This window comes from Perissodus microlepis, chromosome 18, assembly GCF_051167445.1.
Source record: "Perissodus microlepis isolate ML-2025 ecotype Zambia chromosome 18, ASM5116744v1, whole genome shotgun sequence".
Classification (NCBI taxonomy): Eukaryota; Metazoa; Chordata; class Actinopteri; order Cichliformes; family Cichlidae; genus Perissodus; species Perissodus microlepis.
Genome location: NC_140478.1, coordinates 11,330,517 through 11,347,383, shown reverse-complemented (window position 1 = coordinate 11,347,383; position 16,867 = coordinate 11,330,517). Strand labels below are relative to the sequence as shown.

Genomic DNA, 16,867 nt, shown 5'->3' with positions numbered 1-16,867 from the left:
GAACATATTCCTTTGCATTAAGTTGAAATTAATACTTTCACTGGAGTATGCAACAACTTGAATGGCAGTCTTTGAATACACACCTATGATACTAGACAGTTGTCACAAAACTACTTTTAATTAGTCTACAAGTGAGTTCACACATTGAGAAATTACCCAAAGACTCCACTGAATCCTCAGGTGAACGCAGGCTTTATTAAGTAAACAGCGCACATAAATACAATCACATCAAAAAACCCTTTTGAACTTGTTTCATTTACAATAAAAAATAAGAATGAATTTGCAACAATCTATAACTCCAGGTGAAAATCTCACAGGAAACAGAAAGAACCTTACATTAGGGACATGTTTATATCAGAGTGTGTCCACCAGTACTTCTAAAATATTCCATCAAAAATGCCAACAAAAGCATCTTCCTCTTTGCTGCTGGTGTTGAATATATGCAAAAGGGGAAAAAAAGGAAAAAGGGTATTTATTAATCCTGTAAGGAAGTATGCTTATCCCATATCCCCTGCATATAGGATCACTTTTTTTATTTGCTGAGAAAACATGCAATAGGTGTGAATCAAGGCCACTTTTTTTTTACCTTCTATTGAGAGATGAGCTGGCGTTGGGTGGGGCACTCAATGCTGAAAAGAAATCCAATCTCCTAGTCACTTTTGCCTCCTCAGGCTGTTTTAGAAGTTCTAATGATGTTTTTATAGTGGTTTCCTCACTGAAAATATTTGGCCTCTGCACAACAAAAAGAAATAGAGCCATGATTCATGTCTGCACATTAGCTTGACTGCAGGCTGTTACATTTGAGAAAGGTGAGGTTAGAAGCATTAACTGAAGTCAGACGAAAAATAGCACAAGTATGAGCTTTACTGTACTAACTGAATAAATAGACAGTTAAATAGATAATAGATAACTAAAAGATGTCAACAGACAGAAAATGGTGTTCTCAGTGTTTTTACATATAACAACTAACTGCACAAATACACATGTACACATTCGTTTGCACATACATGCACTTTTGGATTCCACTTGGGTGTGATTCTCTTCTGTGGTGTGAATGTCCGGCTGACTGGTGAGGGTCCCGCTTTTTTAATTTCAGGACTGACATTTGTTAAAGTCAACCTGAAATAATCATGAAAAACATTTATTACACATGTATTGTTATTAAACAGTCCAACCATCTTCCATGCTCCTTGTTTCTCATGACAATGCGACAAAAGAGAAGAATAGACACTTTTTGCATGTGATATCAAGTTGTCATTGTAAATCATGTAAAAACTATAAACTTTGACACTTGTATTTTACTTTAGATTTAATCTACACTATTACGATTTTTAATCGACTAAAACTAAAAGAATAGAAAAGAGAGGGCGGCTGTCTCCTGAATCCAAACTGGGAGCTGTTTCCAACGGAAGGGAACATGAAAGCTTTTACTTTTAGAAAATCCAGGATCAACAACTGGAGTCTGCAAATATGACAAATTTTCTAACGGTTACTGGTACTATCTCACTACACATACAGTATGTCACACCGTTTCTGGTTCCTGGCTTCCTGGTTATACCTTACTTGGTGGTTAATGGTGCATAAGGTTGTGGTCTTACCTCAGTGGTGTAGTCACAGCGGTTATAGAAGGTTTGATGTGTGAGTGGCTGAGTAATACTGGTGCTGAAGCTGTAACATAGCCTACATAAAGACATATGTATAGTGTTAATTAAACCATAAGAACATCTGACGTATAATCCCACATGGGCATGTGTGCTTAAGGGTATCCAGTGATATTAAAACATCACTGTGTTCATGTCACAGTGAAGTCCTAATGACTGAAATGTGTGAAAAGCTGATTTTCAGTTCACTCTACCTGGTGTGCGGTTTTCACCACACTGCTGAATTTGAGGTTGTGCAGTTGTGTATGAAGTCAGTGCTGGCTCGCTGGCATGCATCAGATTATCATCATCAAAATCGCCCCAGTCATCCCACTCGTTTCCAAGGTCAAAGTTGACAGTTGGTATCTGGAGGGATGAAGTATTTTTGCAGAGAGCAGCCTGTTCTGGCAGTGCGGTGGAGCTCTTTGAGTGACCCGTGCTGGTTGTATTGACCTGTTTTAGATCCTGTTGAGAGTCCTGACTCCCAACACTCATATCTGTGGTCATCCACACCGAGGAACCTCAACACAGAGGAAGATAAAAGCATGGTCACATCATCAAATCCTTCTCAACTGTGTGCATTTATAAATTCAACTTGAAAAATAATATCTATCTAATATCTTTTTAGATTCTTCCATCTCCCACGCAGCTATTGATTTCAAAGCTGACCGTGGCTGGGTGATACTCGTTAAGTCTACCATTTAATCTTGTGTATGCTGAATAAACCTGTTCCTGAGAGTGTCTGACTTAATTAATATGTTTTCTTTTGTTACTACAGTCCATATAACAATTGTCTGCACTTGGACCTCCTCTGAGCAGAACTTAAAGCTGAGCAGAACAAAAACATGTGAACCAACAGGATGGTCCGTCTGCTACTGAGTTTGAAGTTATTTAACAATACTTTGATGGTGAGGATGAGCTGCAGCAGCGTTTTGGGAAGGCCCTCCCATCATTGTGTACACGCCCTCCACATAATAGTCATCATAATCTCAAAAAATAAAAAGAAAGAAAAGAGCTGATGATATAACATATCATGATATATGATATAACACGTGACACAAAGAAGATATGATAGAAGTGACATTCAAATGTTAAGGAATATGTGGAGCTTAGTCATGTCACTCGTTTACCTCCGTCAAGGTCATTCAGGCTTTCTACGTCAGGTAGTTGAGCTTCACTTGCCAAGTCAGTCCCAGACTGAGGTCTCACTGAAGCTTTACAGAGATTTTCTTTATTCCTTCAGATGGAAAAAAAAACAGAGCTTGAAAGTAATGTGAGCCAAGTGCGTCTTTGCTCATGACTGTTGAGAATCTAATGTTCAGCTTTTCTTTTAAGGAAACTATTAACATGTTTGCTCATAAGAATCAAGATAAATCTGTAATTTCAGTGTGGCTGTGTGTACCAGGAAGGGGGTGGAAGCATCTCTTTGGGTTTGTAAGCAAACCTTTGCATGCTGAGCGACACAGGCTCCTCAGCCATTTTCATCTAAAGAAATAAAACAGAACATCACCCATATTATTAATTAGCTCAGGAATACAGACAACGTGCCCGCCGTGCACAGAAGATGGTTTTCTTTACAAAAAATATATATATGCCATTTTCTATAATTAGTTATTTTGGTGCAAAATATTACAGAAACCCAAAACAATGCTTATGCCCTCATAGTTATACACAGAGTATATCTGCCTAGGGAACTTTGGACTGAATGAGCTTTGAAACATTTTATATTTTATACTTAATAAAACCATCATAAAGGGTAATTAGCAGCTACTAATCCAATACAGTTAATTAACTGATCATCAGCAAGTGTGAGCACCTCTATAAAAGCAAACTTTTTGGCAGTTTACTGGCATGGAGCAGTTATGTGTGTTAACGCAATGCCACAATATTCTCAAATTCACCCCAAGATTAGATCATGCAGTGTTCAGAGAAACAACAAAAACAGGCCTCAGTTAGCATGTTAAACACTGAAGATCATGGGAGTACAATTAGAAAAAAAGACTGAACAAGTACAGTGTGCTTGGAAGGATTTCCAGGAGGAAGCCTCTTCTCTATAAAAAGAACATGGCAGCACAGCTTAGGTATGCAAAATTGTCCCTGAACAAACTACAAGACTTCTAAAACAATGTCCTCTGGACAGACAAGATCAAAGTTTTCCATAATGCACAGCACCACAATCATCAAGCATATCAGCATAAACACTGTAAACCAACTGTCAAGCATGTTGGTGGAGAAGTGATGATTTGGGTTTGTCTTAAAGCCACAAGACTTGGGCACCTTGCAGTCATTGAGTCCACCATGAACTCCTCTGTATACCAAACTTGTTCTAAACTCATATGTGAAGTCATTTGTCTCCAGTTGAAGCCTGGCTGAAATTGGTTCATGCGCAATCAAAACAAAACAGAACCACAGCAGCAAATCTACACCTTCTGAACCAAGGCGTAGTAATGGCCCAGTCAAAGTCCAGGCCTCAAGCTGATCGAAAGACTGTGGCAGGAGAAATGAAGAGAAATGAAGCAACGCTGTAAAGTAGACGTTTTAGAGCTCGACTTATTGGATTTTTAAGATCGATACTGATATTTGGTGATTTAAAAATCCAACATTCTGATTTTTTTTAAATACACTAGTGTTATGATCCAAGGTTGTCAGTGTTTGTGTTATGTGCGACTCCTCCCACCAGAGGATGGCTATGGGTTTTTTCCCCTTTCTCTCTTAGGAGGTGGACACCTGGGCGTGCCTGCTGAGTAGCTGGGTGGAGTCTCTTCCTGTCCTGGGATTGGATAATTGGTTGATCATCTCCAGTACTTAACTACCGGATGACAACCACCTGGCCCCCCTCTCTACTAGCCGCCACTATTCAACAAAGAGCATGTGTTTTTGAGTCGTTATTTTGATAGTGTCTGTGCCCAGTAATTTGCAAGTATAACCTTGTGTGTGTGTGTCTGGCGTTAGTACCTCAGTTTTGTAAATAGCTGTAAATAGATTTGTAAAGTAGCAATTGTGTATTTTGTTCACCTTGTATATATTCTTCACTGCAGCAGCCTAGTAGGCGTGAGAAGCCATTTTTGTTGATTGAGTTTTCTCCTGTTTTTCATTTAGAAAGTTAGGTAAGTGAATTGTCTTTTGTTTGGTTTTCATTTGTGTAGGAAAGCATAGGGACCATTAGGGAGTTTTGTTTGTTATTTTTGGCAGTGCTCACTGCTGAAGCAAAGAAATGGCTGCTTAGCACTTTAAAAGATACTACTGTTTGTGTTCTTGCTTTGGTGGAGCGGGAGTGGGCCAATTTCTTGTTGCGTTCAATACACGCCTAGACAAAGAACGTAACAACTAGTAACACCAAAAACAGTGACTGTTATGTAGCACTGTATGCACTCTATGTCATGTATGCATTCTGGAGTATCACGACTGAGTGATCAGTATTAGATCCCCAAAAAATAAACTGAGTGCCATAACATTTGTTAGGTGTAGTTATTTAGTCCCGTGAAGACTTTCTTTTTATATAATTGTATTTTCTGTATGCCAAATACAACTTTAATGCACATACTATGTGCATTATATATGTTTCAATGTCCCTTATTACTACTAAACAATTTCCACTTATAAATCCACAATAAGGATTGTTTGCATTGCATATACGTCCTATTCTTATAATAGGACATATATGTAAGTCTGCTATGTGGATAGTGCATATCTTTTTTTTATTTGCAACTTCCATACTTGACTGAAAATTCTTTTAATTGTTTTATTGTAACTACTGGTGACTTGTCAGCTTCTGCAGTTTTTTAGGAGTAAGAACATAATACAATGTTATTCTGCTGTACTGTTTATGACCTATTGAGATTGGTTGGATATAGCACACCCTCAGACACACAACACATTTAAAAGTCTAGATAAAGCTACTGAAAATATGAGATGTGGGTTCAGATATGGTATTTTGCTCACTTTGAGTCGCTTAACAGGGGTCGGCGCAAATGTGTCACATCGGCTCCTCAGGTCTTTCAAATATGAAGTGAAACTGGTTTCTTGGTTTGCTGACCTCTTTCTTGTCACAGTAACACCTACTTTACCTTGGGAGGACATGCATGAACACTGTTGGCACGCTGTGGCAGGAAGGACCTCTGCACAGACAGATTCATAAAATGCATCATACTCACAACAGTCATGGGCACAGAAAGCCTTGTTCTTGCAGAAGTGGTTGCAATGTCTTTTATTGCCTATATCTGCAAAAGAACATTTAAAACGTTAAAAAAATATAAAATTTGAAGTCTGAAAAAAATGTATCAACAAACAAAATATGCATTTGCCTCAGAAGAAATACCATATTTATAAACCGTATCATGATAAAGCATGAACAAGTAATCTGTACCAAAGCTACAACTGCCCTCTTCTCCCACAGATGTGCCGTTCTCCCTGTGAGTTGCAGCCTGATTTGTTGATAGTGGTTTCAGCACCAATTGCGGTCTCCTGGCATCCTGCGTTGTGTTGTGTGGATTTTCAGTCCCAAATCTTCGAGCTGCAGAGTAGTACACTGTGAACTTCTGCTGGATGTCCAGACCCACTACAGCAGAAGAAACGCATGGTAAATCCTCTCCTTACATATATTCAGTCAAGTATAAGAGTCTATACACCAAAATCTCTGAAATTAGACTTTAAGTTTTAATTTTCCAATACATGATATTATTTAGCTTACTAAAAATACAATTACAACACCACTGTTTGAATACAAGATGAAGAAAGGACACAGTGAACTGTTACCTTCATTTAAAAAAAATACAGAAAATTGGAACCAAATGACATGTTGCTGTTTTCCTCTTTTTGGTTACAATGTAAATGTGCTTCCATGGTTTACCATATTCTGAACTGATAAGATGCACACTGATCTCATCTCCTTTCATAGCCTTCGCCACGTCAATCTTCTTTGACCAGCTACCACCCTTCAGCAGCATTACGTCCCTGGAAAACAAACAGCATGTTGGCATTCCATATTTTGGCTTCTTTTACAAAAGGTGAAAGTCAAGACATGGTATTTTATCCTCACGTGAGTTTCTGCAGAAAGACGACATTGTTATCAGCGTCTCCAATGACGACGGAGGCATAATGGTGGTCTTGAGCTGCTCTCCTGGTCAGCAGCTGTGCTTGGTTTTTGAGGCTCACTTTAAGCACAATCTCTGCTGTGGTGCTGCTGTACCTTGGAAGCTATAAATCACAACAGCTTTAGAGGAACATGATACAGAACAGACATGGAAATAAACACTTAAATGTGTTGATATGGGTGAAAACAGGTACAATTTTGAAAACGATTTCAAATAAAAGCCAAGAAAATATAAATAATTTAAATGCTGGACCTTCAGCAAGCTAACAGTGTACTGTGCCATTTTACATATTGACAAGTAAGAGATTATGTTGGCTAAAACGCATTAAAGAGGGAACCGTGGCTAACTGAAAGCTCAAAATAATCTCCTTTGATTCTTTGTAGCCGTGCCCAGAAGAAATCACATTCACATTAACTGCCCTCTTGAAGCTCTCGTGTGAGCAGAGGCACAAATTGTCAAGAATGAAATATGTAAATGTGGTTTAAACATCCACCACAACAAAAATCTAATTTTAGTGTATTTTTCACTACATTTATGATCAAATATTTATGATTTATGATTTTTTAAGATCAACAAATATGAAGTGCTCGTGCCTTGTGCCGTGATAACAATAGTTTGCAATGCCATTTACCTGCTCCACCATTACGTCATACTTTGGGAGGTGTATGACAGACTCTCTGATTTGGTTTCCAAGTGGCGGATGCCTATTGAGAATCTGTATAACAACATAAATTTTACAAAAGTTACACCCAAACACTTTCAGCAGACATTAAGTGCTTGAGGAGATGCTTAACATTAACTGAGTGATTTTGAAAAAAAAGAATTACACTTTCACCTTTAGTTGTTGGCATTTAACATCAACCTGATATCACATCAAGTGTGTAACAGACACGCCGGTTCACCGTGTCCATTTCACATTTTGCCGCTCCAAATCATGGGAAAGCGTTTAAACAGACACATTTAAGTGTACGTACATATTAGTTTAATAGATTCAGATGATTAAGGACACTGGAATGCACTTATGTTTTTAGCTCAATACCAACTTTCTGGCTTTAAATATATTACCTCCTGCTGATAATGCAACTTCAGCATGCACTAATGCAACTTCTTCATGTGTGTCCATTTCACGGTTTGCCTCTCCACGTGAAATGGACAGGCATGAAGAAGTGTCCATTTCAGGTTTGGAGAGGCAAACGTGAAATGGACACAGTGGACTGGCGTGTCTATTACACATTTTGCCAGGATACTTGGTTAAGAAACTAGGTATTGTTGTCTACTCTTGTTTTTTTAGTTGTTGTTTTTTTTTCACATTAACCTAAAGTGTGAAAGAAATAGTGGCATCATGTGAAGGTAAAAGTAGGTGGGTGTAGGGTGGTGCAACTTCCTCATGACCTGGCCAAAGTTTGTAGTCACACACATGTGAACCAAAATGTACCACGTCAACCACACACCCACTGAACAACAAACTGAGCACACAAATTAAAAGCTTTAGATTATTTAGATTAGATTAATTATTAGATTATCTTCAGATTATAAAGCATTTTGCTTTTAAGTATTACACAGACTTACCAGCTCAAGCTCTCTGGCGTTGGTTTGCTCTATTTTGCTGAATGTGGTGAGTCCAGCATGCACCATGGCAGTTGACAGAGTTTGGCCTGAAACACAACGCATGTTATTAATTAATTACTATAAACTGTAACGACAGTATACACTTACCTATTGTGTCACTTTATTAGGTACACCTGTTCAACTGCTTGTTAGCCCCAATCAAGGTGATTTGCTAAAGTTCAAAGTGAACATCAGAATGGAGAAAACATTATTTAACATGATGACTTTGAACATGCTGTGGTTGCTGATTGCAGATGGGCTGGTCTGAGTATTTTAGAAACTGCTGATGTACTGTGATTTTCCCACATAACCATCTCTAGGATTTACAAAGAATGACCTGAAAAGAGAGAGTACCCAGCGAGTGAGTGCCAGTTCTCTGGGAGAAAATGGTCGACGCTGCAAGTGGGAGAATAAGCAGACTGCTTTGAGCTGATAAGAAGGCAACAGTAACTCAAATAACTACTTTTTACAAACAAGGAATGCAGAAGAGTATCTCTGGAACCTTGAAAAACCACACTGGGTGTTACTCCTGTTAGCGAATAACAGGAAACTGGAGGGACTCACAAAAATGCAGAGCACTGGAAACATTTTATCTGGTCTGATGAGTCTCAATTTCTACTGCAACATTCAAAAAAGCAGGGTCAGAATTTGGCATTAGCAACATGACATCAACGGTAGGGTGGTGGTGGGGGTGGAGGTGGGGGGGGTGTAATGAGGTGGCATTTTATTGGCACTCTTTGTGCCCCTCAGTACCGGCTGAAGTTCTTTGAAACACGACAGCCTCCCTGAGTATTGTTGCTGATCATGTCGATCCCTTTATGACCACAGTGTACCCATCCTCTGATGGCTGCTTCCAGCTGGATAACACACCATGTCACAAAGCTCAGATCATCTAAAACTGTTTTTTTGAACATGACATGAGTTTGTTGGACTCAAATGGCCCCGGGGGTCACCAGATCTTAATCCAATAGAGCACCTTAGGGATGTGATGCAAAAGAAGAGTCAGCCGACAAATCTGCAGCAACTGTGTGATGTGATTATGTCAATATGGACCAAAATCTCTGAGGAAAGTTTACAGCACCCTGTTGAATCTGTGCCATAAAAAATTAAAGACAGAAATGAAGGCAAAAGGTGGTTCAACCCAGTACTAGCAAAGTGTACCTAATGAAGTGTCCAGTGAGTGTACGTCTAACAGAAAGAATATTTGGTTTATTAATATTTCCATTATGCAGCAGTTGTGGCATAATAATATTTCTTCTAGTATTACTGCATGAGCAGTTGACCTACAATGCAGTATGCTGTATCAATTTATAATGTAAAAAGAACATAGAGAGGCATCCACCTATCTTTTCCAGCTGTTTGGAAACATAGGGTGAGTTTTCCCAAAGCTTTGCTCTGAAGCACTTAGCCAGGATCAGGGAGTTGACCACAGCAGAAAAAACAGCCTTGACCCTCTGACTCAGAAACTCAGACAGACCTGAATGGGATCATAATAAAATCAAAACTTAAAAACATGAATACAGGCAACTCGTCTTTTGTACGTTTCTTATTCCCTGAACGTACATCTGCTGATGCGCATGCCAATCCTGAAGATCTTTGCTGTGTCCTGTGTAAGTCCAAAATCTTGAACTGGGATGGAGCTTAACTGAGCCTGAATCAAACTACAAAGCACAATATTTATGTACAGGGACAATCAGTAATACAATTCTTTAACACTGCAAATTCTGAAAAATATAAAATCAAAAACTATCGTTTTTTTTAAACCTACCAGTTTACTTTCATCTCACTGGTTTTGATCTTTCCGTCAATGGGATACCTGGAAAAACGCATAAAGATTTAGTTTTCACTGGCTTGTGTCTATCTCACCCCCCTATTATGCATTTCCCATATAAAACAAAGTTTTTGATGCTGTGCATACATTTGTGCATCCTATAAATGTGTCTGACCTGATGGTGACTCTGTTTTTGTCCCTGTTCAAAGCATTCAAGGACCTTTTCTCATTCACTCTCAGCTGGATGTCACTGAACTCTCTGCTCTTTGACAGCAGCTCAATCTGTACACACAATACAAGGACAATGAATACTCATAATGGTTATTTTTTCTCTAGCTGAGTTTAGTTTAGTTGTGAGAGGCAGCAAGAGAAAGAACAGACCCCAAGCTCAGGCATGCTGTTCCTGCAAAATGTCAAGGATAACACTGTATAGAGTCAATCTTGAATAAATGCATTTACAACAAATACATAGTACAGAAAACCTACCAGATCAGACAGGTTTTCAGTCCCAAACACTTTACTGAACTGTTTCATGGTGTCAAAGGCAATGCAGTACCTAGCCATCAACCTGCCAGCCTCTGTAAGAGAGAAATAAATTGCTTAACAGTTTCAGGTTTTTAGTATTAGACTTGGCTGCAAAAAATGACATGAAAACAGCCTGAACATTTACCTGTCGGTTTGATGGTGATATCCTCATCCATAGAGATCAGACCAACAGAGGACAGAGAGTTGAGATTCTTCAGACACAGTTCTAATGAAGATGACAGAAATGGTACATAGCTTAAATTTCAATAAGGGAACAGATCCGACACTTACATTTGAGCAAAAAAAACAAGCAAACTCAAAACCTCTTTAAGCAGCCGGGTTACTGTGGCTTGAATTTTTTTGTATTTTTCTAAAAGTAACCTACAGTTTCATAAAAGTACAGCTATGGCCCACCTTGCAATTTTTCTTCAATTCCACATCTGTCTAGGTCAGCAGAGAATCCTGAAATGAAAATGCGGACAAGCTGACACTCACTGGTTTTTTTAAAAATTAACAGACCTCACAGCTGATTAACAACAAGGAGAAGACAGGAGAAGGCTCTAACCATAGTGTGTGGGGTTCTTGAGGGCTCTGATGTAAAGGAAGGTGGAGCGAATCCAGTCCAAAGCCATTTTGACATCACTGATAGTCTGGAGAACAATCTCAGCATTCAAGTGCTCCACCAGGTGGCTGTGTAAGCTGTGGAAACAGAGTCTAGTGTTACCCCATGATCGTTTCACCTGTGTGCACTTGTGAGAGAGCGATATGAAGAAAACGAAGAAAAAGACAGAAGGGATTTTAAAGAGAGCATTACTACTGGTCCTACCTGCTCTCAATGACTTCTATCCCATTCATAAGCTTCAGGTACTTCTCTCTGGTTTGAATCTTGGTCATGATCACAGCAGTAGCAGATGTGTCAAACTGGAGGCAGAAAGGATGAAAATGAAAGTACATCATAAAACCTAAATATAATAATGCATTCATTGCTGTTATATTCTGTCATAAACATGTCATTGCCTGTGGTCTTCCAGCACGGCCTATCATCTGGAGCAGATCTGCCTCGCTGTACTCCTGACAGGAGCCTGCAACATACTGCATGGTGGATTTGATCACCACCAGGTGAGCTGGTAGGTTTACCCCCATGGATAAAGTCCTGGTGGTAACTAGGATAGTAGAAATGAGAGAGCAAACACAAATTGAGACACCATAAAATAAAACAGAAGACTGGCTAAGTTATTCTACTAGAGCTCAGTTTGTTATGATCTAAGGATCTGCCTGACGTTGGAGTTTTTGGTTTTTCACTGTTATTCCAGAGTTATCATTACTAGCATCGTTGGGTTGAGTTTTCCATATTTTTCTTAATGTTTGTATTTGTCTAGTTTAGTATTCATTCATGGAGTTTTTGTTATCTTTGTTGTTTTGTTTATTTCCTGTATTTCTGGTTTATTCCGCTAGTCTTGCTTTCGTCTCACGTTCGGTGAGTTTTCTGCTCTTTGTGTTTAGTCTTCTTGTTATTTCCTGTGTGACTCTGTGTCCACTCCCCAGGTGTTCGTATAAATAGCGCTGCCTGCCTTTGTCTCGTGTCCTCTCCACTGTTCTTTGAATTTAAGTTTGTTTCCCTTTTGTGGACTTTTGTACCTTTTGGACTTCAGAAACTGTATTTGCGCCTTAATTAAACAACACCAGCATTTATTCTAGTGCTGGATATGAGTATTAAATATTGTACTAATATATAGTATATATTGATACTTAATTACGTCATTGTATTTATTTGGATTAGAGATGATTTTTGCCTTAATATATTTTAAAATTTTACTAACCCTTGAGATAATTTTACTGAAGTACACGTCATGCTATCTGCTATGCGTTTACATTTTTGAACTGCTGCAACAAACAAATTAGAATAGAAATCTGTGATATATGACAAAATATATTTTATCTTTTACTTAAATGTTTATTCACTGAGCTCTCACTGTTGCTTCTGTTTCTAGTTTTTTTTAATTATTTCATTTTTGTTTTGTTGCATTTTGTTCAAATTAATTAGCTGCTATTCCTCATGTAGGATACTTTTTTGTACAGGATACGTTTCATATTTTGGCTGTTGTCACACAATTTCAGCACTTTTAGGACAAATGAAGTATATCATCTTAAATATATATACTATTACCATCAAAATAACAATATTTCTTATTGTTGTTATATAATTGATACATATTATGGTACAGAAACCTAAGTTATTTTGGACACAACCCTGTGATTGGTTCAAGGAGCTGATGTGCAAAAACAATTACTGTGGTACTTGTCCTTCCTGTTTGTGTCAGCAGTGTGACAGGGAAAAAAAAGTATCATGTTGCACACTTGTGTGGTAACATATTACTTCACAGCGCAGGATAAAACTGTGCCTCACAGAGGACAGGCAGGTCTCCCAGAGTGAAGGCTTCTTCTATCAACTTCCGATCAGACAAGTCAACTCCTGCGTGATGGTATCCGACTCCTAACGCCACCAAATCTGGGCCGCAAACAAAGTTACCACAAAGTTATGTTAGACATTTGACATATTGTGTTTTCTCAGCTGCATATTCGAAACACAAAGTTTTCAATAAACGGGGTTACACACAAGTTAAGCACGATTTGTCTGTGTGCAGTGAAAGTGAGTGTGTTGTGTCAGCTTATTTCACTGAAACTGTATTTTCTACGGGGCATTACATTAGCTGTAATCTCTTGCAACTACCAACATTTCAAAGTATGTAACATTAACATAAAACCGTAAGAAGGGACATTGTCTCAGCAACAGTATATCACCTCAACTTTCAAATAAATTCATAGATACATCAGTAGATTACACTCTATATACACTGTGTCTGACTCTGCACTACAAGTGTCTTTGTCATCTTGTTACTTTTCGGCCATACACCAATGTGTCACATAATCATCAGTTGACAATGTCAAAACTCACATAAATATGACCAAATGCAACATCTGCATTATTGAATGTGTTTTCTCCAATTCATCGTACATAAGTTAGATACAAACGAGATCTGTGAGTTCTGTGCAGGCCATTCAAGTTCTTCAAGCTCATTTCTTTAGACCTTATTTTGTGTCAAGAGGATGTTTAAACTGAAACTACAAAGCATCACTGAGCATATTGCAAACCACTAAAGGAGGCCCCAAGGTCATTTTTCTTTTAAAAAGTACCACTGATAACATGTTTCAGATACCTTACCTCTCAGTTTAGAATCGAGAATGGAGTTTGCATATTTCATCAACCTGCAGAGTCAAGCAGATCACACAAGTTTAATCAGAACAGCCTGCTCTGTAAACTTGCACGTGCGCGGATGTTTCACTACGGATGATTGAACATCAAACCTTTGCTTGTGCTCGATGCTCATGATGAATCGAGCATCCTTAGCCAGAACTGCGGCTGACTGCTGAGTTCCTTTTCTTGTAGAGCAAAACTACGAGACACAATTTTCAGATAATGAGGCAAAAAAAAACCCCAAAACCTGCATCTTCCATCATGTTCAGAAAGAAAGCATAAACAACATGCAGTTTGGATACATTTTACAACCCACCACAAGTGCAGGCTTCTGCTCAGCGTACGTCTGTATGATGTTGGCTATCTTGTAGTTAAGTGACAAATCAAACTTGAACTCAGTTTGATTTGGACCACAGGGGAATCCCAGCACCACCTTCCTTAGCTTCACCGGACGGTGGCTCTCATCCATATCCAGATATATGGCCGGGCCGTTCTCATTTGACAGCCAGTCTGCTATCTAAAAACAAGCAGGAAGTTTGAGAATCCACAAGTTACTGATCTACAAATGAGAGACAATGCAAACAGGTACAGCGGGTGCTTACATCAGATACATTGGGTATGGTAGCAGACACAGCCACAACTCTCATAGAGAGGCTGGCCTCTGGATACTGTGAAGTCCTGAAGGTGTGTACTGCCTTCATCCTGCTCACCACCACTTCCAACGTGGCACCGCGGGTTGCATCCTTCACGACATGCACCTGGTACAAACATATTTTTCATGTGTGGAAACGGCTCAGGGATATTTGTATGCACGTAAAATACAAAATCAATCTTTATGTTTTATTATTAACATAAATGAGTGCAAGTCTAAAAGAACTAGGCCAGTGTCTGTGTACTCCCATAATACAGACTCCAGGAACAAGATGTTCCATCATTTTTAATGGATAACCTCAAGTAAAATAAAGTGCTGAGGGCAGAGGCTAATTATGTGCTATCGTGCAATGTTCCATCCTAAGACACAAAGTAGCCAGTGCATCCCCCATTGTGCAGGAAAATAAAGAGGCAAGAAGTAACATCCAAAAACGGTTCTGTGAGCAAAACATGTGACAAACACACTGACCTCATCGATAAGGAAGAGCCTCACTAGCTGAAGCAAACAGTTATCCTTCCACTTTCTGGTCATGCTGTCCCACTTTTCCTTAAAAATATAAATGATCATGTATGAATCTATGATGCATAGAAATATAACAATATTTAAATAAGACATAACATCTTATTTTACATTTCCCCTCCTTTTCTACCCTTTATTTTTCATTTGCATAATTATGCTGCTTCATATTGTCACATACAGGTGTGGTCAGGATGATGTGGGAGTCCTGAATTTCAAAGAAGTCATCGATCTCTGTGTCACCAGTCAGCTCCTTGCAGGTCAGCCCCAGAGGACTAAACTTCTTTTTCCAGCTCTCAAAGCACTGACTGCAGAGAGCTTTGATAGGGGCCACTGGTGAAAACAAACAATGAGTCTTTAATAAGTCAAAAAACCTCCCCCCAAAAATTACTGGAGTAAAAAAATCAGAACATGGTGAAAGTAACACACATATTCAAAGCGCCGGTGTGTGATTATAGCTAGGTGTGCCATTTCAAAGCACTGAATAGATACAACAGCCCAAGCTGTGAATGAGCAGTGGGATTTAACAGCTTATAGCCAATAATACTGCATGCTCACTATATACAGCTTTGACATCTCTCCAGGGCTCTGGTGTCTCCATTAGCAGGCGAATGATTGCCAGCTCAAACAGCACTGTTTTACCAGATCCAGTCGGAGCACAGGCCACAAAGTTTTTATTTGTATAAAGAACCTGCAGACAGACCAAACACACATACACTGGAGGACACAGTGCCAGGGGTAGTTTACATTTACACAGGTGTAAATTTACATTTAACCAGATGTGTTTTTCATGATTTCTGTGTATGCAGATTTACAAACAAATGCTTACATCATCCAGAGCTTTGGACTGAACGTAATTGAAAAAGGGAAACTCACTGAAGACAGATCTGAACTTAAATGCTGTGTAACAGGTTTTAGGAAACATCACTTTAATTCAGATACTACCTAACAGCTTCAAATTGTGTCAATTTGAACAAGAAAAAGGATACGTATTTCTGAAACTGGGCGCAAAACTCCAGATCCAGAAGATCCTGAAATGACAATATTATTTAAGACATTATAAATTTTCATTAATGCAAGATTTTCATTGAAACAGTTACACATTGAATTGAATATGCAGCATTTGGTAGTGTTGTACATTTGTGACGAAAGAGAATCTGCTGATTCTTTGCAGACTACAATGGGTTAAAATGGCCTCTATTGTTCCTGTCCACTGCGTCTACTATTCACCACCTAGTGACCAGTATGTTTCATTACACTGGAGCAATCAATGGGCAGAGCTCACCTCATTTCACCTCATCACACCCAAATACACCATGGCAGCTGCTACCATGGCCAGACATTGGCATGTTGATGAGCTGCAACACTTTACAGAAGCTATATGAGCTGTATTTAAAGAGCTCCTACACAGTGAGCGCAGCGTCAACCTGCCAGTGTATCAGTGCAGTGTAACACCTTGGATTAGGAGCGGCCGAGGCGTCATGGGCGGAACGAAACCTTTCTTTGTGCCCTTGTCCTGCGTCTCTGCGTATGCCGCCTGCTGCGGGGGTCGGCCACTCGCTGCAGATGAAGCCATGGGAGGGGGTGAGAGGGTGGGCTTGGAGGGGAAAGGAGGAGCTGCGCGGCCAACTGTCGCCTGTGGCGGCTGAAGAGGAAGAGGAGGAGGCGCTGTTGCCATGGTAACCTGACTGAGAAAAGTTTGAGGTCTGGATGTTGTCTGATTGCTGCCATCACTGCTACTGAGGTCACCTGTGTTTAAAGAGTCACCTCCACTGGTATACACCTGAATATTGAACAAGCTGTTGT

General features: G+C 39.3%; 1 protein-coding gene across 4 annotated transcripts; it reads right to left on the bottom strand.

Annotated features, from left to right (window-relative positions):
* Window positions 1-21: 21 nt before the first annotated feature.
* Window positions 22-16,845, bottom strand: hfm1 (helicase for meiosis 1). 4 transcript variants are annotated; one of them, XM_084912494.1, is made up of 36 exons: window positions 16,517-16,845; window positions 16,051-16,092; window positions 15,891-15,961; window positions 15,620-15,752; window positions 15,243-15,394; window positions 15,014-15,091; window positions 14,496-14,651; window positions 14,210-14,410; window positions 14,004-14,092; window positions 13,861-13,904; window positions 13,045-13,146; window positions 11,655-11,800; window positions 11,464-11,558; window positions 11,203-11,336; window positions 11,052-11,099; window positions 10,783-10,863; window positions 10,599-10,690; window positions 10,288-10,394; window positions 10,110-10,157; window positions 9,905-10,002; window positions 9,684-9,818; window positions 8,303-8,388; window positions 7,365-7,448; window positions 6,679-6,836; window positions 6,490-6,593; window positions 6,007-6,198; window positions 5,795-5,860; window positions 5,583-5,707; window positions 3,043-3,125; window positions 2,771-2,877; window positions 2,542-2,628; window positions 1,856-2,161; window positions 1,599-1,680; window positions 1,008-1,119; window positions 587-732; window positions 22-426 (listed from the first exon to the last, which is right to left on the bottom strand). In XM_084912494.1, exons 1-36 carry the CDS (start codon window positions 16,737-16,739, stop codon window positions 378-380), a joined length of 4,062 nt encoding a protein of 1,353 aa, XP_084768620.1. In that variant the 5' UTR covers window positions 16,740-16,845; the 3' UTR covers window positions 22-377. The 4 variants fall into 4 exon arrangements, with proteins under 4 accessions (XP_084768620.1, XP_084768618.1, XP_084768619.1 ...); XM_084912492.1 differs by having other exon boundaries at window positions 5,583-5,860; XM_084912493.1 differs by having other exon boundaries at window positions 22-423; window positions 5,583-5,860.
* Between the last annotated feature and the right edge of the window lie 22 nt (window positions 16,846-16,867).